At 38.6% G+C, this 22947-nt stretch overlaps 1 protein-coding gene across 1 annotated transcript in view; it reads left to right on the plus strand.

Annotated features, from left to right (window-relative positions):
* The window catches only part of Dnah5 (dynein axonemal heavy chain 5), a 281736-nt gene that overhangs the window by 93354 nt on the left and 165435 nt on the right, over positions 1 to 22947 (plus strand). Inside the window, exons 16-17 of the mRNA XM_077109537.1 lie at positions 3388 to 3559; positions 19066 to 19211. Of these exons, the coding sequence (XP_076965652.1) occupies positions 3388 to 3559; positions 19066 to 19211 (318 nt within the window). The remainder of the gene's footprint in view (positions 1 to 3387; positions 3560 to 19065; positions 19212 to 22947) is intronic.

The raw sequence follows: 22947 nt of genomic DNA on the forward strand, positions 1-22947 counted from the left end.
CAACACAGTTGTAAATGAAATTTGAATAAGCAAATTATGATCTGGTAGACATTTATTATGAAGGTTGAAAGAATTAAAGGTTCCTGCTAAACAAGAACAGATTTATTGGCATATTTTGGGCACCCTCTAAACACCCCCCACAGTTGCAGAGTTTTGGTGCTGAATACTCAACAGAGTTTTCGGGTGATATGCCAAAGTACTGAGTTTGTTTTTTGCCTCGACTTCTTGGAAGACAGTTGAAGTTAGAAGGAGATGAGCTAGTAGTGGCCGATGGTTCAGAGTAGATTCGGAAGCCAGTTTGATCTGGATCCAAATCATTATCTTTGGGTAAATTACTTTACCTTCTAAACCTCGTTTCTCAGTTGGAAAATGGATGAATAATTCCTCCTGGGTTAAAGGATTAAAGATGAGAAATGGAAGACCTGCCTGAGGCAGATTCCAAGGACTGTTTCCCAGATAGAAGGAGTGACGGACACTGAAACACAGGTAGATAAAAGTGAATAAAAGCTTTAGGAAATGTATGAGTAGCTGATAATTGAATAATCAAATCTAGGATTTCTAAAATGGCTTTCATGGAAATTGAAGGGGAATTATAGAAATTGTGGCAAGGTATTATATGAAGAAAGGCTTAGATAGCCCATTTGGGAAGTGCTGGGCTATATAACAAAATTCTCAAAGCCCCCCAGTACTTCTTATATCCCAATGGCAGGTTTCTACGGACAATTAATATTAATCATGGTTATTCAAGAGGAGGTATTGCATATAGTGTTTTTCAAACTTATTAATGCAGGGATCATTTTTACTATAGAATGTCTTGGACTTAGGACTTCAAGGAAAACATTTTAGGAAAATTGATCTAATATCAAGGTAATGCTAATCTTTACATTGCAAATGTGGGTTTAAAAATAATTCTATTTAAGAAGCACATTAAATTCACTTTCTTATTTTAATGGTTATTAATATTGACATTATCCTGAAAGCTAGGCTGAAAATATTATAAGGCTTATTTAAAAATGGAAACATAGAAAAAACATATGTCAACTAAGTTGATGTAGTTCAACCTAATACAACAGTTATTTTTCAATAAATAAGCCAAATCCACAAGAGTCAGATCACAAATGCACCTTCTAAATAGTTACCAATTGGTTAAAAGAGAAATAATGATCAATCATCTCTTATGTTCCACCTACCATTTTTTGACACATTAACAAACAAAGCAGATAAGATTCTTGTCTTGGTGTAACATACAGATACTCTTGGACTTACCGTGGGGTTATGTCTGAATAAACCCATTGTAAGTTGAAAATATCTGAAGTGGAGAATGATTGAACACACCTATTGAACATCGTAGCTGAGTTACTTTAAATGTGCTCAGCACAATTTTATTAGCTCACAGTCGGGAAAAACCACCTAATACAAAGCCTGTTTTAAACAAAGTCAAGAATGAATCAAATCTCAAGAATGAATCATAATGAACATCCTAGCCCAGGAAAAGATCAAAATTTAAAAGTCCCAAGTATGGTTTGCATTGAACATCTTTTATTTTTACACCTTTGTAAGCTGGGGACTACCTGCATTCTATTTGGCTAATGCAGAAAATCAGCAGTGAACACTATAAATTGGTAAATTATTTAGTGTATTGGTATAAAGTGATAGGTGCTGTGGGAAAAAATAGAGCAGGGCATAGAGTGTATGAGTGGCTTTTGGTGGTGGTTTGCAGTCTTAAGTAGCTTGTCAGGATAGGCCTAACTGATAAAGTGCTCTGAGAAATTATTTGAAGAAGGTGCAAAGATCCTGGGGCTAAGGATCAAGAAGGGAGACAGTAGAGTAGGATCAGGGAAGAGAGAGAGAACAGCTGAAGGCAAGGGGGAACAAGACTCTCTCCAAGACTTTGTATGAGGATGTAGAGCCCTGAATTAGGTGGGAACATCTAATCATGTCAGCAGAGGGGTAATATCATCTGACTTAGTGTTTTAAGGGTTCGCCCTTGTAGGTAAGTAGAGCCTAGATTCTCAGAGTCACGGGTGGCTGCAGGGGGAGAATGGTGGAACTTTCTAATAATTCAGCTGAGCGTCAGGGACAGCAGATATAGTAATCCAATCAGATCTCCTTTGAGTATGGTGTGACAGGAGAACTGGATGGGTTGTAAGTGACAGTGGGCAAAGAGGGGAATTAAGGCTGCCTGAATTTTGGCCCGTGGGCAGAAAGGATGGAGTTTGCTGTCATGTGACTTAGAGAATGCGGTGGGCAGAGAAGGTTTGTGGGCAAGGACTGCCTTTCAGTTTGAACCTGTTAGGTTTGAAGATGATGTTAGATATGAAGGGGGGAGACTGTGTAGGCTCTCTTCCTTCCTTCCTTCCTTCCTTCCTTCCTTCCTTCCTTCCTTCCTTCCTTCCATTCTGGGGATCAGACCCAGGGTGGTGTGCAAGCAAGGCAAGCCCTCTACCAGCTGAGCTATCTCCCCAGCCCTCTGGGTAGGCTCTTGCTGTATATGAGTCTAAACCTCGGAGTGAGATCTGCACTGGAGATGTACCTTTCTCTTTGGCATTCAGATGACATTAAAGCCCTGTATCATTTAGATGTGGTATTTCCAAAAAGCTTACATGTGAGACAATGCAAGAAGGTTTGGAGGAGAAATGATTGGTTATAACATTGACCAAATCAGTGAATTAACCCCTGATGGGGTTAACTGGGTGGTAACTGGAGGCAAGTGGGGTGAGGCTGGAGGAAGTGGTTTACTGGGGCTGTGGCTATGGTGTATATGTTTGTTTCTGGAGAGTGTTTCTGCTTCTCTCTGCCACACTCTTCTGCCATGGGCCCCAAGGAATGGACTCTTCTTTCTGTGATTGAGACCTCTGAAGCTGTGAGCCCCAAATAAATTTTTTCTCCCCTATAGTTGTTCTGCTCAGGTCTTTTAGTCACAGCAGTGAAAAAGCTGACAAAAACAAGCCATAACACTTGTTGAAATAATTCTGGTTCCTGATTCTCCTTCTGTGGTTTAGGTCTTGCATGAAATTTGGCCTATAGTCCCAGGAATGGACCCCATGACCCAGACACTTTTGATGATGAGTGTGGTCCACAGAGGAGGCTCACAGGAGTAGGATGCTCCAGTTTAGAAAAATTACTTGACTTCAAAATTTTTCTTTCCTTATAATCTGGGTAGGGACTGAAAAATTCTGCTTCTTAAATTCTTCATCCTTGGTTGTAATTTATTGAATTAGGAATTTGTGATTTATAGAGAAAGTCCACTGTTTTCTTATTTTGTTTTTACCATTCTCCCTGCCAGGCTATGAGAGCCCCCAGTTTAACCCTAAATAAAAGTAAGCATTTTATATAAAATGATAAAGGTGAGATGTTACTTGATGATTTAAACCCATTTAATTGCAGATGATGCTGTCTGAATACCAGAGAGTGAGGTCAAAAATGCCCCCCGCCATTGAGCAACTGATGGCCCCCCATTTGGCTAAAGTGGACAGAGCTCTCCAGCCAGGCTTGGCTGCGCTGACCTGGACATCGCTGAATATTGAGGCATATTTAGAAAACACATTTACAAAGATCAGTAAGTTTGTCTAAATGGTTACTATCTCTCAGATTTAAAGGCTTAGTTCTTAATATCTGTTGTGAAATTTCTTATTAATGTGGTGATATAAATGAGAATTCCTCGAAAGCTGTTCCATAAGGAATTTATTCAAGATATACACTTTCAGTAATCTACTGAAAACTGCAAATATTCAGTATTAAATTTATTCCCATAGATAACCACGATTTTTCATTTATTTTTACTGTTGAACATTTGAATTTAAAGGATCTTTAGAGTCTTTTAACTTGTGATGCTAATTGGTTAGTGTGTTTTTAGACCCTGATTTGAAAGACGTGAAGGTTTGTATGGAATAGAGAGCTGGACAACAGGGCACTGTAAAAGTTGAAGGAAACATAATTTTTCCTTAGTGAGGATATAATTTTGAAAATGTAGGTGAGGTGGTATATTCCATAGTTACAATTTCCCAGAATGTGTACAGGTTTGTTCAAAGGTGGAATCTGGCCTCAAATACATCTGGGAAGCCCACCTTAGTAGCTGGACATATTTATTCTCTGGAGGACTTTGCAGAGCCTTTAATATGCATGGCCACTGGGTCTCCAAGAAGAGTTCTTGTCTTGGTGGTTTGGGAGGCTGAGACAGGAGGATTCTTAGGTCAATGCCAGCCTCAGCAGAAGTGAGGTACTAAGCAACTCAGTGAGACCTTGTCTTTAAATAAAATAGAAAAGAGGGCTGGGGATGTGGCTCAGTGGTTCAGTGCCCCTGAGTTCAATCTCCCATACCCCCCCCCCCAAAAAAAAATAAAAGAAGAGCCCTTGTGTGGATGTTTTCTAGAGTCTTTGACTCCTAGGAGAACATCTGAACCCCTCTCTCATACTTCTATGGCAGGGAATATAGTCTGGGTCATGGTAATGACAGATTTTTCTCAAAGACTTTCCTGTTCTACCCAATGTCATCTGCCCTTACCTTTTCATGGCCCAATTCTGCCCACTTTTTATAGCCCAGAGTAAGTCTCACTCTAAGAAGCCCACTCCACCCTCCAACCCATGTGACCGCATCCTCTTGTGATCTCTGTTGCGCTGACAGTAGAGACAGGGGCTCTGTATTTCAGCTCTCTTTAGTGGTTTAGTCCAATTTCATCTTTCTCCCCAAACTGATTGCAAAGGGTTTAAAAAGCAAGCGGTCTCTTTAACGTCTGTTGTACGCTCAGTTGGGTGGAATGGACACCCATCCACTCACTCATTCCTCATTGCAGTAGGCTTAGGCAGTCCGTCTGTTTCCTTACCTCACTCACCCTGTTCTAGCTCTTCCATCCTGTCCCCTCATTTTTGGGTCATCTCTTCCTTGGTGGCCCTTCTAGATACCTCTTGTGGTGCTTCTTTTTGTTCTCTCACTCTCTCTTTCTTCCTTAGGTCTTTCTCTAGGTCTGATGCTTGGGACTGATGAGGTAGAACCTGGTTCATTTATAGCTTGTGTTGTCAAGGGCTTGTCTTACCTGTAGGTTTTCACTGTACCATCTGAATGCCTTTGGCTCAATAGTGTCTACTTGTTTAATTTACCAGGTGTGGTATGCCGCAGTCTGGCTGGGCACAATTCAGGAGCCACTTGTCAAAAGAAAAGAACTTTATTTTTAGAACACACACACCACACCACACAGCTCCTCAGGAAAAACCCTCAGAGCCCAACTGCCACCACCAGCTTCTCACAAGCCTCTCCACCTCCCCCACTCCTCTTGCTCTTGAGGCTGATTGGCTGGGTTGCATGGGCAGAGCCAAAAAAAGTCCCCCAATGAGCAGCTCCGTGGTCTGAAAGGGCAGGGAAACAGCCCAATGAGCATCACCGCAGAGGAGCCAATCAGTTGGCAGCTAGAAGTTTGCTGGGGCCGCTGTGAGCCAATCATCAGCTGGCAGCTGGAAGTTTGCTGGCAGCTGGAAGTTTGCTGGGGCCCCTTTTGGCTGTGGCTCTCAGCGTCTCCCCCTCTCTGTTTAAACAACAAGCATGTGGCTTAGGGACTGTGCCTGCCTTAGGTTGTCCAATACTACATATGGTCCATACCTGTCATTGGATGAGCTGACCTCAAGGCGTCAGCCTCCTGTCTTAGGTTGGTACCATTGCAATTGGATCTTACCCGTCATTGACTACTGGTCCAGCATACAGCGACACCCGTGGATAGGTCTTTGTACCAGCGGGGGGGTGAGGTTCTTTGCCTCACCTCTGTTGGCCCCCAAATTTTAGCTGAACGACCATCACAAACAGAAGGGAGGAAGTTACACCAAGCCAGTTGACGGCTCCTTTTGGAAAAATTGTACCACCGATGACACCATCAGCCAAAATACCCCAACACTACCACAAGTCGCTGCACCAACAGATAGTTCACAATGCATACAAGTAATTTCACAATGCATACAAGTGATACATAGTCCAGGCAAGTTCTGCAAGCAGTTCAGTGATGGCTCCTTTTGGAAAAATTGTACCACCGATGACACCATCAGCAAAAATACCCCAACATTACCACAAGTCGCTGCACCAACAGATAGTTCACTATGCATACAAGTGAGTTCACAATGCATACAAGAGATATATAGTCCAGGCAAGTTCTGCAAGCAGTTCAGTGATAGCTATTGCAGAAGCTGTAGATTGGTTTTATCTTTGTCTTCACCAGCACTGGGATGAAGATAGGAATTCTGGCCATAATGGCTAAAGAAAAAATTATGTAACTTTCTAGAAGGCACTAAAAGAAAACAATTTTCTGAACAATTTACATTATCTTGAATAGAATTATTAAATATAATGAAAAGGAAAGGTGAAAGTAAACAAACAGATCTGTTAACCTTCTTTTTTGGTCACATATTAAAACAATCCTCAACAGCAGTTTACCCAATTTAAATTAAGCCATTTAAATCACGTGAATAAAAAAAATTTGGATCCATTTTTTCATGAGCGCTCATCATATATGATGTATGGACATACGTACATATAAACATACAACATAAAACACAAGTGTGCACACATAGTATAATACATACAACACATAACATAATAGTAAAGGCCTTATAACTTTTTACAGGTGAAATCTCCATTGCAATTTTAAAAACTCTATAGTCAAAAAATAGAACTGATCAGCAAAACATTAACCTAGGTCTGTATGAGCTCAAAAAACAAAATAGAACTTCATGATGTGGGAAAGGATAATAATAAAATAGATATTGAAAAAAGCATTCTGGTTCTGTCGCAGATGTAAGGGTAGCCAAACTGGAGTTATGGATATCACCTGTTATGGATTTGAACCAAATCATCTTCTTTTTGGTCTGTAGAAATCGCTTTAGTTAATCTCTCTGGAATCCAAATCAGCTGCTGTTCTCCCTGTGGGAACACACGAACAGACCCACGACTCCAGACAATTACTGGGTCAGGACCTTTCCATTGTCCTGTTAGAATATCCTTCCAAAGTACCTTGGGCTTATGTACATTTTTTGGACATACATACCTTTCCACAGCACTAAGTCCGGATGAATCCAAATTTAAAAAGTTTAGAGTAAAAAGGGTTATTTTAAGTTTATCTTTGGGGAATATATACCCCTTCCCAATTCCCTCTTTTTGCTTTAATAAGTACATTTTAATAGTTTGATGAATTCTTTCAACTATGCCTTGTCCCTGTGGATTGTGTGGGATTCCTGTTATATGAGTAATGCCAAATGATGAACAAAATTGTTTAAAAGAGGTAGAAATATAACCAGGGGCATTATCTGTTTTTAACTGTTTTGGAACGCCCACAGTGGCAAAATTTTGTAAGCAATGAGCTATAATATCTTTAGTTTTTTCTCTGGCATGAAGGGAGCCCATCAAAAATCCTGAAGAAGTATCAACTGTAACATGCAAATATTTTAATTTTCCAAATTCTGGCAAGTGTGTGGCGTCCATCTGCCAAATATGGTTAGGTATCAGTCCTCTAGGATTGACTCCAAGATTAACTTGTGGTAAAAAGGTCACACAATTTTGACATTGTTTTATTATTTGTCTAGCTTGTTCCTTAGTTATTTTGTAAATTATTAGCATTGACATGGAATTTTTTATGAAAATTTGTAGCTTCTTCTAGTGTAGAGAAAATATGTATGTCATGTGTAGTTTTATTTGCTAAATCATTGCCCAAACTAAGGGCTCCAGGCAATCCTGTATGTGCCCTGATATGTCCTATAAAGAATGGATCTTTTCTGTCCCAGATAGACTTTGTATAGTGGAAAGCAAAGAGAAAACAGTAGAGGAAGGGGAAATCCTACCAGCATCTTCAAGTAATACTATAGCATTAACTATATACTGACTATCGGAAAATAAATTAAATACAGAATCTTTAAACATCACAAAAGCTTGTAATACTGCACTAATCTCTACCTTTTGAGCTGATTGTTTGGGTACTAAAAATGTAAAAGTTTGATCAGTTGTAACTATTGCTACTGTACCATTATTTGACCCATCAGTGAATATATTTGGAGCATTCATGATAGGTGCTTTTCTTGTCATTTTTGGAAAAATTACAGAATGCAATGACCAAAAAGACAATAAAGGATTAGATGATAAGTGATTATCAAATGAAACATTAGATTTGCACATGATTATTGCCCAAGTATTTAACTCATTGGCTAACTTGTCAATTTAATTCATAGTATATGGAGTAATTCCAAACACTCCCTTTGCTGCTTTTATTCCTTTGAGTATTAATTATCCTACAGCCTCAGGATACCTAGTAAGAATAGTGTTAGGAGAATAAGATAAATGTATTCATAATAATGAACCTTCTTGCCAAAATACTCCTGTAGGAATATTTTTTTGTTGGTAGTACAATAAATAATAAAGGCAAACTTATATCAATCTATCCAAATGCATATTTTCCATATATGTTTCAATGATTTTTAATGCCTTTCTTGCTTCAGGCGTTAACATTCGGGGTGAATTTGGATCTGAGGGACCTTTTAGGATATCAAATAAAGGTCCCAACTCTCCTGTTGGTATACCTAGATAAGGCCTTATCCAATTTATGTCTCCTAATAATTTTGAAAGTCGTTAAGTGATTTGAGTTGATCTACTCGTATTTGAATTTTTGGTGGACAGACCATGGTTGAGGATAATAGAACTCCTAAATAATTAATTGGAAAATTCAATTGTACTTTATCTTTTGCTATCTCTAGATTATAATTTTTTAATAAGGTTTTAAGTGTGGCATAACATTCTAGCAATGTGTTTTTAGCTTTGTGTGCTAATAATACATCATCCATATAGTGAAATATTTGTAGTTCAGGATTTTGATTTCTAAGTGGCTGGATTGCTTTGTTAACATAAATTTGACACATAGTTGGGCTGTTAGCCATCCCTTGAGGGAGTACTTTCCATTCATATCTCTGATCATGACCTTCATGATTTAGTGCAGGGATAGTAAATGCAAAACGTGGACTATCCTCAGGATGAATTGGAATTGAAAAAAAAAACAATCTTTAATATCTATAACTAAAACATACCAAGTTTTTGGCAAAGCAGACAATTGAGGAATCCCCAATTGAGCAGGTCCCATAATAACCATCTCATTATTAATGGCTCTTAAATCTTGCAATAATCTCCATTTACCAGATTTCTTTTTGATGACAAAAATGGGAGTATTATGGGGAGATACAGAAGGTTGTATATGTCCTTCCGCTAATTGTTGTTTGACCAGATCATGGGCTTCTTGTGTCTTTTCTTTAGTCAGGGGCCACTGAGGAACCCATACTGGTCTTTCTGATTTCCAAGTAATTTTTATTGTCTCAGTGGCCCCTTCTGAAAATCCAACCCATGTCTGTCCGTTCCTTGATCTATTTGTATTGGTGCTGCTATACCTTGTTCTTGTTTTTCTAATCTTTGTCCTTTCCTAAAACCTTGTCTAGTCATAATAGTGGATGCATTTTGATTGATGTTATTTGTTAATGTCAAACCTAATTGATTTAGGACATCTTGTCCCCATAAATTTACGGGAAGATGATCCAATACATATTGCTGTATAGTTCCTTCACATCCTTCAGGATCCTTCCAATCTAATACCATTGCACTTCTATGGGGATTAGTTGCCACTCCTAGGCCTCGAAGCGTCTGAGTGGCTTGTTGTAATGGCCAATGTTTCGGCCATTCTTGATGAGAGATGGTGCTAAGGTCTGCACCTGTATCCAGTAGTCCATTCAATTCATGTCCTTGAATATTTAGTTTTAGCATGGGGCGAGAATATAAATTTAAAGAAAGCATAGCCCAATCTACACCTGTGGAACCTAATCCCCTGGAACCTCTTTCTACAGTACGACTGGAAAATTTATCATGTAGGCTGGGTGGTATTAGTAACTGTGCTATTCTATCTCCTGGTGAAATTACTGATATACCCTTTGGAGAACTCGCTATAATTTTTATTTCACCTTCATAATTAAGATCAACTACCCCAGGACTTATCATAAGTCCTTTTAGAGTAGAAGAGCTGCGTCCCAATAATAAGTTTACTGTTCCTTTGGGAAGAGGTCCTTTTAATCCTGTGGGAATAATTTGAACTCCCATCTCTGGAGTTAGTACTGCTTTGGTGGAGGTGCAGATGTCCAACCCTGCACTCACTCTGGTTTGTCTGATGAGAGATCTAATGGACTATATGTCCTGGGCACTACCCTGATGAGGTTGCTGGGTTCCTCCAGTGCTCCGTATACTTGTGGTCTTCGGCCCCGGAGCATTGGGCCCCCCTATCCATTTTTTGGCAATGGAGCCTGATGCCTTTCTCCACGATATCGTGGATAAACACCTGGTCCTTTTTCGTTTTTTGATAATGGAGTACCCTCTATGGTGGTTTGAGAACGGTATTCATTAGCCCAATGTCTCCCTCTATGGCATCGTGGGCAAATACCCGGTATTCTACTCCTTTGATACCTAGTTTTGTTAAACCCTCCTCCTATGGGGCAATTCCTTTTAAAATGTCCTGTTTGTTCACAATTGTAGCATGTTTTTGGCCTGGCATCTAAAACTTGCTGTACTGCAGCTGCCACGACTTGGCCTTGTTCATTAATGTCTCTACATAATTTAATATATGTGTTTAAATCTTCATGTTTCCATGGTCTAATGACTTCTCTGCACCAACGATTCGCTTGCTCATAAGCCAGTTGTTTTATTAATGGCATTGCTTGTTCTGTATTCCCCAAAACTCTGGTAGCTGTTTGAATAAGCCTATCTACAAATTCAGCGTAAGGTTCATTATTGTATTATCTTAGATAATTGACCTTGTAAACTTCCATTTCTTTGTAAAGTCTTCCATGCCCTAACTGCATCTGCAGTTTGTGAGTATACACCAGGATCACATGCAATTTGTTGCAGCTGATCCTCATAAGGTCCCTTTCCTAACAACATATCTAGATTTCTCTGAGGATAACCAGCTGCTGCATTTCGCCTAGCCGTCTCCTTGCAAAATTCCTCATTGGCAACCTTCCATAACAGGTATTGTCCTCCATTTAGCACAGCTTTACACATATTAGCCCAATCTGCTGGCGTCATGTTCAAGTTGGTAATGGATTCGACCAAGCTTACAGTGAAGGGTGCTTGAGGACCATAGGTTGTTACAGCCTCTTTTAGCTGCTTCACTGTTTTAAAATTTAAAGCATTGTGAATTCGCTGCCCTCCTGCCTGAGAGGCTTGTGGGAAGCCGGTGGTGGCAGTTGGGCTCTGAGGGTTTTCCTGAGGAGCTGTGTGGTGCGGTGTGTGTGTTCTAAAAATAAAGTTCGTTTCTTTTGAAAAAAAAAAAAAGTCCCCCAATGAGCAGCTCTATGGTCTGAAAGGGTGGGGAAACAGCCCAATGAGCATCATTGCAGAGGAGCCAATCAGTTGGCAGCTAGAAGTTTGCTGGGGCTGCTGTGAGCCAATCATCAGCTGGCAGCTGGAAGTTTGCTGGCAGCTGGAAGTTTGCTGGGGCTGCTGTGAGCCAATCATCAGCTGGCAGCTGGAAGTTTGCTGGCAGCTGGAAGTTTGCTGGGGCCCCTTCGGCTGTGGCTCTCAACAGTGGTATACTCAAGAATAGTTGATGAGTACCTGGTTGGGGACAGCGAGTAGAGTGAGGAATTGTTGCTGTATCACACCTCCCTTTTGTTCTGCTTCACAGATTGAGAATTGGATTCAAGGCAAATTTGTTAAAATATTTTTATTTGTTCTTTTTAGAGATGCATGACAGTAAAATGTATTTTGGCATATTACACATACATGGATTATAACTTATTCTAATTAGGATCCTATTCTGATGGTTGTACATGATGCGAAGTTATCCTGGTGTGTTATGATTAATGTTATGTCTGATTAATTCTATTGTCCTTCCTCTTCTGCTTCCTTCTCCCTTCACTTTATTTCCTTTTATCTAATCCAACGAGCTTCTATTCTTCTCCTCCTTCCCCTCCCTTGTTGTGGGTTAGCATCCACATATCAGAGAACATTTGGCCTTTGGGTTTTGGTACTGGCTTATTTCACTTAGCAAGATATTCTCCAGTTCCATTCAGCAAATTCCTTAATTTCATTTTTTTGTATGACTGAGTAATGTCTTATTGTATGTATATTGTATATCTCTGTCTGTCTGCCTATCTATCTAACAATCACATTTCTTTGTCCATTCATCTGTTGAAGGACAACTAGGTTGCTTCCAGAGCTTGACGATTGTGAATTGAGCTTCTATAAACATTGATGTGTTAATGTTAAGTCCTTTGTGTATATGCTGAGGAGTGGGATAAGTGGATCAAATGATGGTTCCATTTCAAGTTTTCTAAGGAATCTCAATACCGCTTTCTGTAGTGGTTGTACCAATTTGCAGTCCCACCAGTAATGTATGAGTGAACCTTTCCCCCCACATCCTCGCTAACATTTTATTTTTTTAGTTTTATTGATTTTTATTTTTTTTAAATACATGACAGTGAAATGCATTATAGTTATTATTACACATATGGAGTACATTTTTTCATATCTTTGTATATAGAGTATGTTCACACCAATTTTGCCTTTATACACATACTTTTTTGCATTACAATTCTTATTACACATATATACCGCAATTTTTCATATCTGTTTATATATAAAGTATATTGACACCCAATTCGAGTCTTCATATATGTACTTTGGATAATGATGTCCATCACATTCCACCACCCTTGCTAATCCCCTGCCCCCTCCCTTTCCCTCCCATTCTTCTTCCCTATCTATAATTCATCTAATTCTCCCATGCTCCTCCTCCCTACCCCACTATGAGTCAGCCTCCTTATATCAGAGAAAACATTTGGCATCATCCTCACCAACATTTATGGTTACTTGTATTCTTCATAATTGCCATTGTGACTGGAGTAAGATGGATTCTCAGTATAGTTTTAGTTTGCATTTCTCTAATTGCTAAGATGGTGAACATTTTTTCATAGATTTGTTGACCAATTGTTTTTGTGAAGTGTGTGTTCAGTTCCTTTGCCTACTAATTGATTTTTTTTTTTGGTATTAAGTTTTTTTTGAATTCTTTGTACATCCTGGAGATTAATGCTCTATCTGAGGTGCAGGTGGTAAAGATTTTTCTCCCATCTGTAGGCTCTTTGTACATGTTCTTGATTGTTTCCTTTGCTGTGAAGAAGAGTTTTAGTTTGATACCATCCTATTTATTGATTCTTGATTTTTGTTTTTGCACTTTAGGTGTATTATTGAGGAAGTTGGTTCCTAAGCTGACATAATGGACAGTTGAATTTAATTTTTCTTCTAGTAGGTGCAGGGTCTCTGATCTAATGCCTATGTCCTTGATCCACTTTGACTTAAGTTTTGTGCAAGGTGATAGATAGGGGTTCATATTCTTCTACTTATGTATTTCCAGTTTTCCCTCTACCATTTGTTGAAGAGGGTATCTTTCCTACAATGTATGTTTATGGTGCTTTGCCTAGTATGAGATAACTGTATTTTTTGGGTACGTCTCTGTGTCTTTTATTCTGTTCCATTGGTGTTCATGACTGGTTTTTGTGCTAATACCATGCTGTTTTTCTTATTAGAGCTCTGGAGTATAATTTAAGGTATTGTGATACCTCCTGCTTCACTTTTCTTATTGAGAATTGCTTTGCCTATTCTGGGGCTCTTATTTTTCCAAATGAAAAATGACTTAAAGAAAAATTCCTGTGAAAGAACATCATTGGAATTTTAAGAGAAAATATATTAAATATGTATAGCGATTTTGGTAGTATGGTCATTTTGACAATATTAATTCTGCCTTACCCAAGAACATGAGAGATATTTCCATTTTGAGGTCTTCTTCAATTTCTTTCTTTAGTGTTCTGTAGTTTTAATTCTAAAGGTCTTTCACTTCTTTTGTTAGATTGATTCTCAAGTATTTATTTTTTTTTCTTTTGAGGCTAATGGGATAGTTTTCCTGATTTCTCTTTCAGCTGATATGTCATTGGTGTACAGAAATGCAATTTACTTATGAGTGTTGATTTTATACCCTGCTACATTGCTGAATTTGTTTATGAGTTCTAGAAGCTTTTCAGTGGCTTTTTTTTTTATCTTCTAGATATAGAATCATGTTGTTGGCAAATAGGGATAGGCCTGGGTTCTTTTCATATTTTTGTCCCTTTAATTTCTTCCTCTTGTCTAATTGTTCTGGCTAGGGTTTAAAGAACTATGTTTAAAAGGAGTGGTTTAAAAGGAGTTTTTAGAGGGAATGCTTTAAATTTTTCTCCAGTTAGAATGATGTTGGCCTTGGGTTTAGCATATATAGCATTTACAATGTTGAGGTATGTTCCTATAATTCCCAGTTTTCCTAGTGTTTTGAGCATGAATGGATGCAGAATTTTATTCAATTCTTTTTCTACATATATTGAGATGATCGTGTGATTCTTGCCCTTAAGTCTATTGATGTGAATTATGTTTATTGATTTCTATATGTTGAACCAACCTTGCGTCACTGGGATAAACCCCACTAGATCATGGTGCATTATTTTAGTCAGCTTTTTGCTGCTGTGACTAAAGGACCCGACCAGCACAATTACAGAGGAGGAAGAGTTTATTTGAGGGCTCATGGCTTCAGAAGTCTTAGTCCATAGAAGACTGGCTCCATTCCCCAGGGCTCAAGGAATCATGGTGGGAGAGAGGGAAGCAACTTACATCATCAGGAAGCAGAAAGAGACTCCACTCCCACATACGAAAATGTACCAAGCCATACCCCAATTCCCACCTTCTCCAGCCACACCCTACCACTTCAAGTACCTCTCAGTTAATACCTACCTGGAGATTAAATCACTGATTGGATCAAGACTCTTACAACCCAATCATTTCTCCTCTGAAACTTCTTGCATTGTCTCACATGTGAGCTTTGGAGAACACCTCACATCTAAAACATAACAATTTTTATTATGCTTTAATATGTTTTTTAATTGAGAATTTTTGTATCTGTGTTCATCAGGGATATTAGTCTGAAGTTTTCTTTCCTTGATGTGTCCTTGTCTGGTTTTAGTATCAGGGTGATATTGGCTTCACAGATTAAATTTAAAAGTATTCCTTCCTTTTCTATTTCATGGAATAATTTGAGGAGCATTGGTGTAAGTTCTTCTTTGAAGGTCTTGTAGATCTTGGCTGAGAATCTATCTGGTCCTGGGCTTTTCATTGTTGGTAAGCTTTTGATGGTGTCTTCAATTTCATTACTTCATTGCTTAAAATTTATCTGTTTACATTTTCTATGTCATTTTGATTAATTTTGGGTAGGTCATATATTGCTAGAAATTCATCGATGTCTGTGAATTTTCTATTTTATTGGAGTATATATTTCCAAAGTACCTTCTGATTATCATCTGTGTTTCAGTGGTACCCATGGTAGTGTTTCCTTTTTCTTCATGAATTTTAGTAATTTGAGTTTTTTTCTCTTTTTCTCTTCATTAGCTTGGATAAGGATTTATCAATTTTATTTATTTTTTTCAAAGAACCAACTTTTTTGTTTTGTCAATTTTTTTGGAATTTTTTGTTTCAATTTTATTAATTTCAGTTCTGATTTTAATTACTTTTTGTCTTCTGCTTTAGGTGTTGATTTGTTCTTCTTTTTCTAGGGCTTTGAGATGTAAAGTTAGGTTTCTTATTTAGTATTTCCTATTATTTTACTGAATTGGCTCAATGCAATGAACTTTCTTCTCAGAACTGCCTTCATAATGTCTGTGAAATTTTTATATGTTGTGTTGCTACTCTAATTTACCTATAAGTATTTTTTTTTATTTCATCTCTTTTTTTTAGCTATCCATTGATCATTCAGTAGTGTATTATTTAGTCCCCAGGTGTTACAATAGCTTATATTTTTATTTTATTGTTGATTTTTATTTTAATTCCATTATGATCTGATAAAGTGCAAGATATTAGCCCTATTTTTTTCTATTTGCTAAGAGTTGCCTTGTAGCCTAAGATATGGCCTGTTTTAGAAAATGATCCATGTGCTGCTGAGAAGAAAGTATCCTAAGTGAATGATGGATGTATTTATTCTACATATGTCTGTTAAATGTAAATTGTTAATTGTATTTTTTAGTCCTATAGCTTCTTGACTTAATTTTTGTTTTGAAGATCTATCAATTGGTGAGAGAGGCGTGTTAAAGTCACCCAGTATTATTGTGTTATGGTATATTCGACTCTCGAGATTTGAGTTTGTTTGACGTATGTAGATGTTCCATTTTGGGGGGCATAAATTTTTAAGATTGTTATGTTTTGTTGGAGCAGTATTAAATGGCCTTCTTTGTCCCTTCTAATTAATTTTAAGTTGAGGTCCACTTTATCAGGTATGAGGATAGAAACCCTTGTGAATGGCAAGTTTTTTTCCCATTCTTTATCTTCGGTCTGGGATTGTCTTTGCCTATAAAGTGAGTCTCTTGGAGACAGCATATTGTTTGGTCTTGTTTTTAAATCCAATATGCTAGTCTATTTTTTGATTGATTAGTTTAGGCCATTTACATTCAATGTTATTATTGAGAAATGATTCTTATTCCTTGTCATTTTAAATTATTTCTGTTTTTTGAGTTAGTTTCTCTTTTGATTGACTATTATTCTAGTGTAGTTCCTCTCTTCGATAATTTCCAGTTTTATTTTTTATTTCTTCTTCATGAAATATTTCATTGAGAATGTTTTGCCATGTGGGCTTTGTAGTTGTAAATTCTTTTAACTTTGTTATTATGGAAGGTTTTTATTTCATTGTCAAATCTGAAGCTTAATTTTGCAGGGTATTATAGTATTCTTGGCTGGCATCTATTTTCTTTCAGAACACAGTATGTATTATTCCAAAGCCTCCTAGCTTTAAGAGTGTGGATTTAAAAATCAGATGAGGTCCAAATTGGTTTCCCTCTAAATGTGACTTGTGGTTTTTCTCTGCAGCCTCAAAGACATATTGTAAAGGGGCCCTTTAATATGAATAAAGTGTATTTCATACTCATTATAGCTTGAAGGTAGGATAATATAAAATGTATTATCAGGCAAGCATTGCATTGTAGAGGTGGAAAAAAACAGTAGAAACAATTTTAAATAAGACCCTCAATTTAAGGGTTGGAAAACTGTGGTTCAAAGTTGTTAATTGTTTTCTAATGGCACACAGATATAAGCAGTCAGGATGAGTTTAGAACCCAGTTTCCTTGCCTCTAACCTAGTATTCTTTCAAAAATATTTCTTATAGGAGATAAAACTATATGAAATTGACTAAAAGTCTCTAAGGACACATTTATAAAATGTATAAATGTTTCCTAGTTAGAATTGTTACAATCAAATTAGAACAGGCTTCCAAGGTAGGCTTGCATGTCCTCTCTAGAGAGTGTGAGGATTAGACGGCTAGCAATTTGGATGTTTTATTAGAATGTTAGCTGGAGACAGAGATATTTTCTAAATAAAGTCTTCTTAGTTCTCATATTTCATTATGTCTTTCTTTTTGTAATTTAAATAGAGAGACTAAAGCAGAACAGGATTAAATTTCTTTAGGAGACAAACTATGTTAGACAAACTATGTTACAGTATCTCAAGAACAGCTGGATTCCTTATTGGGTTAAGTGAGCTAACCCTTCTGTTTACAGATAGTTGCCTGTATCATGTATTTCTTCTAAAAGAGTTTTGGCCATTTTCAAAATAAAAATCAGAACTTCTAAAGAATTAATTTTGTATATTCTATGCATAAATGTTGTTAGTTTTTTTTTTTTTTTGTATTGATGTCCTAACAAGTTGTCACAAACTTAGTGGCATAAAATCATTTAATTATGGAGGTCAGAAATCCAAAGTGAGTCCTATGGGGCTGAATTCAAGTGCCACCAGGGGAGACTATTTTCCTTAGCCTCTTCTAGCAGGTAGAGGCTACCTACACATGCTGTCCCAAAGCTAAGAGCATAGCATCTTCAAATCTCTCTCTCTTTCTCTGCCCCCTGCTTCCATGGTCATATTCTTTGTCTGACTCTGACCTTCCTGCCTTCCTCTTATAAGGACCCTATGACTAGGGTCCTAGACTCTAGACCTTATGACTACTTTGGCACTATCTGGATAATTCAGAACAATCTCCACGTCTCAATATCCTTAACACATCTGCAAAGGCCCTTTTGTCACAGGAGGTAACATTCCCAGGGAATTAGGGTGTGAAGATTCTCGTGGGAACTTTTTTAAACTTCATAAATGTCCTTGAAGATGCTTCAAAGAATCTGTCAGGTAGAAACAGTGAATAATTTCATTGAGTACAGTTGCTGAAATACAAACGTCAGCTCTCCTTTCGTAGTCAAAAAGACTACCAGAAAGAACTGCTTGGTGTCTTGAAGAGCTGTATATGACACTGTGTTTTCTTTGTTCAATTTCAACGTCATTTCCTAGGAGAAAGTAGTGTTGGAACAAGAGAGATTTGATTATACGGTATCTGTTGAAAAATGTATGAGCCCTTAAGTGGATGCCCATTAGCCATCCTTCCTTCTTTTGATGTGGAGTTGTTAGCTTTCCTCAGAGTTGCCCTTTAATCCTTGGAACGTGGTGTTCAATACCACTTCAGCAAAACCAAAAAAAAGTATGCCTTATGATAGTAACGTGAGAAAAATAGAGGACTTTCACTTTAAGAACACCGTTTTGAAAACCTCTCCTGGGACAGGCTCTGGGATACATGTTAAAGCTGTAGGACGAAGACATGGGTTTCAGAGGGAGTCAGCCTATGAGCGGACAATGCCACGCACTCAGATGAAAGGGTGCTCAGGCTGCGGTGTTGGCACAGGAGGAGGCAGGCCCCCCTCCATGCAGGTCCACAGGAAGCCTGCTGTGGACAGGAGCTGGGGCTAGGCAGGCTGGGAGAGCTGAAAAACTGCTCAGGAAGGACCAGGGAGAAGGCCAAGCGTGGAACTATGGAGTGTCCCAGGGACCTATGGAAACTGAAAAGTGTTGCTCCTGCCATTGCTACTGGCATGTAATTGTGTGTGTGTGTGTGTGTGTGTGTGTGTGTGTGTGTGTGTGTAACAAAATGCTTTCCTTCATCTCCTTCATTTGCTTTTGTTTTTCCAAAGAGGACCTGGAGCTGCTGCTTGACCGAATCAATGATTTGATTGAGTTCCGCATCGACGCCATTCTAGAGGAAATGAGTGGCACCCTGCTTTGTCAACTCCCCCAGGAGGAGCCGCTCACCTGTGAAGAGTTTCTCCAGATGACAAAGGTCATTAGAAAATGGATATGTTTTACTCAGAAAAGTTTTCCTGAAATTTGCTTTTCTATAAAGGGCAGTTTTTGAAGCAGACTTTGGATTTTTTAAAAATTTCTACTTGCGATTGCTTCGTGGCAGAGATAATCAAACACGGAACCTTCTGGCAATGATTTGGATGAGGAGAAATGTACCTAAGCAGCCACTTGGACACAAGGGGGAAAGTCACCTCTTTTCACATCACTGAGGGAAAGTACCATGGAGCACATTTCTAATTTTTCCATAGCTTATGAAGAGTAGAGCTATGCTGTAGAAGAGCTTCTCCTAATCTAGGGGTCACCAATAAACCAGTTGCTCTGAGCAGCTTCTGGGCAGGGTCTCTCCCTGTATGTGTCAGTGGAGCAGTATTCCCAAACTGGTGTTCCGTGGCACACAATTCTGGAGCCACTTCTGGGAAACCTGGGAGAGACGGGTTGATCCGTCCTTATCAGCTAGACAACAGAGGGAACCCTCCACAAATCTGAGCTCCCAGATGCCAGCTAGGGGCCAACCTTGAAAGCAGCCTTTCCAAGGACACCGGTCTCAGTCCTTCTGTGTAAACCCCTTTCTGCAAGTATAGAAATCTTCGGTTTAAATGAAATCATTCTTACATAACTGAAATGTAATGTCTGTGGTTCCTCATTGTCATGCTCCTCACTGTGGGTAAAATTTTTAATTTTTTTTTAACTTTGTTATAATTAGTTATAGATGACGGTAGAATGCATTTTGACATGTTGTACGTAAATGGAGCACAGCTCTCCTTCCTATGGCCGACCATGGTGCCGAGTTGCATGGGTTGTGTAATCATATATGTACGTAGGGTAGTAATGTCCATTTCATTCCGCTGTCCTTCCCGTGCCTACAGCCCTTCCCTCCCTCACTCCCCTCTGCACTATCCAAAGTCCCTTCATTCTCCCCCACTCCCATTATGGATCAGCATTCACTTATCAGAAAAAACATTCAGCCTTTGTTTTTTGGGGGGTTTGGCTTATTTTGCTTAGCATAATATTTTCCAGCTCCATCCATTTACCTGTAAATACTATAATCACACTATTCTTTAAGGCTGAGTGATATTCCATTATGCGTATGTACCACATTTTCTTTATCCATTGATCTGTTGAAAGGCATCTAGGTTGGTTCCATAGTTCAGCTATTGTGAATTGAGCTGCTATAAGCATTGATGTGGCTGCATCACTGTGTTTTGCTGACTTTAAGTCCTTTGGGTATAAACCAAGGAGCAGGATAGCCTGGTCAAATGGTTCTGTTCCACATTTTCTGAGGAAGCTCCCTACTGCTTTCCAGAGTAATTGCATCAATTTGCAGTCCCACCAGGAATGCATGAGTGTAGCCTTTTTCCCACATCCTCGCCAACAATTATTGTTTCTTGAATTCTCTTTTTTTTTTTTTTGAGAGAGAGAGAGAGAGAGAGAGAGAATTTTAATATATATATATATATATTTTTTTTAGTTTTCAGCGGACACAACATCTTTGTTTGTATGTGGTGCTGAGGATCGAACCCGGGCTGCACGCACGCCAGGCGAGCGTGCTACCGCTTGAGCCACATCCCCAGCCCTGTTTCTTGAATTCTTGATGATTGCCATTCTGACTGGAGTGGGATGAAATCTTAGAGTAGTTTTGACTTGCATTTCTCTAATTGCTAGAGATGATGAACATTTTTTCATGTTTGTTGATCAATTGTATTTCTTCTAATGTGAAGTGTCTATTCAGTTCCTTTGACCATTTATTGATTGGGTTATTTTATTTATTTATTTTTTTGGTGTTAAGTTTCTTGAGTTTTTTATATATCCTGAAGATTCATGCTGTAACTGAGGTGCCCGTGGTAAAGATTTTCTTCCATTCTGTAGGCTCTCTCTTCACACTATTGTTTCCTTTGCTGAGAAGAAGCTTTTTAGTTTGAGTCCATCCCACTTATTGGTTCTTGGTTTTACTTCTTGTGCTTTAGGAGTCTGGTTAAGGAAGTCAGATCCTAGGCTGACGTGGTGAAGATTTGGGCCTATGTTTTCTTCTATTAGGTGCAGGGTCTCTGTTGTAGTGCCTGAGTCTTTGATCCACTTTGAGTTGATTTGTGTGCAGGGTGAGACACCGAGGCTTAATTTCATTTCGCTACAGGTGGATTTCCAGTTTTCCCAGTACCATCTGTTGAACAGACTAACTGTAGGTAAATGTGACACCTGCCCGACCTTCCGACTCTTTTTTGTTCTCTTTCCATCTGAAAAAAAAAACACTTAGTTGCACTGTTTATAAAAATAAAAAGTTTAAGAAATTTTCAAAGCAAGTTTTAGAATATTTTAAAAATGGGAAGCTTGGGATCCGAATCCTGATGTTATCCATTGTTATGATTGCCGTGTGTTTTATGCCTCTCAAAGCTGTGCTCCCTACTGGATGCACAGCAGAGTTTGCATCATGCTTTGTTCTTCCCCAGTTAACGTTCCTCCAAAACTAGACTTCGTGTTGCTATCTGGCTTTCATAGGCACCATTTTAAAAATGGCTTTGGGATATTTTACTAGGTGGATGTGCTACAATTTATTTGCCAGGTTCTTATTGCTGGACGTTAAATGGCTTCTAAAGTCTTTCTATTTTTACAAGAGCTGCAATAAATATGTTTATATATCATGTTTTACCTTTTCAGAATTATTTCCTCTATCAAAATAAGATTACTGTGTCAAAGAGCACGGCTTTACTTGATAGCTCCTGATATTCACAGCCAATTGTCTTTCAAAAAGGACGTTATCAACTTAGAATGCTGCTGGCATCCAGCAGTACCAGCCTCACCACCCCCAGTGAGCACGGTTTTATTGTGTCTTCCTGATCTTAGTTTAAGTAGCAAAATCATATAACATAAATTGATTTGCATTTCCAATCACCAATGTAAATGAATGCTTTTTGTTGGACTTTTTTAGACTTTTCACAATCTATTTGTTGCATTATTTTTGGAGCACCTATGCCAACCAATGCTGGGACACAGCAGTAAAGAAAATGTGAAATCCCAGTCATGCAGGAGCCCACTTTTCAAGTGGACAATACAGAAAAGCAAACAAAAAGCCTATGAGTAAACATGTCAGCTCGTGATAAATTCAATGGATAACAATTAAAAGGGTAATGGAGAAAAGCAGTGCCTAACCCAGAGTTGTGACTTTACACTGATGGTTTGGGGTGACTTTTGTGATTACATTTGAACCAAGGAAGTGAGGAAGGGAGCCATGTGAATAGCTTGGGGAAGAGCTTTCCAGCAGAGGGGACAGCAAGGGCAAAGGCTTTGAGGTAGAAACATGTGGTTTTGGCAGCTGGAGGGAGGTGTTGAGATGAAGTACATGGAATGTGTTGATATGCTGGGGCAGAAAATCAAGCAGAGAGGGAGAAAGATGGTTGGTAGTCTTGTCCCTGGAGAAGCTGGGGAGGCTGTGACTCAGAACTTAGTGTGTGAGATTATTCTTTCCTTATTTTTTTAAAAAATATTTTTTTTCTTGTCAATGGACCTTTATTTTATTTATTTATTTATATGCAGTGCTGAGAATTGGACCCAGTGCCTCACATATGCTAGGCAAGCTCTACCACTGAGCCACCACCCCAGCCTGAGATTATCTTGAATAGGAGGAGAACCACTGAGTTCACTCCAACAGGAGGAAGTGGTGGAGGCTGGCTTGTCTTCTGGGGAGGACTTGGGCGTGGGGAGTTGGGTGAGTCTCCCTG

Source organism: Callospermophilus lateralis, chromosome 5 (genome assembly GCF_048772815.1).
Source record: "Callospermophilus lateralis isolate mCalLat2 chromosome 5, mCalLat2.hap1, whole genome shotgun sequence".
NCBI lineage: Eukaryota > Metazoa > Chordata > Mammalia > Rodentia > Sciuridae > Callospermophilus > Callospermophilus lateralis.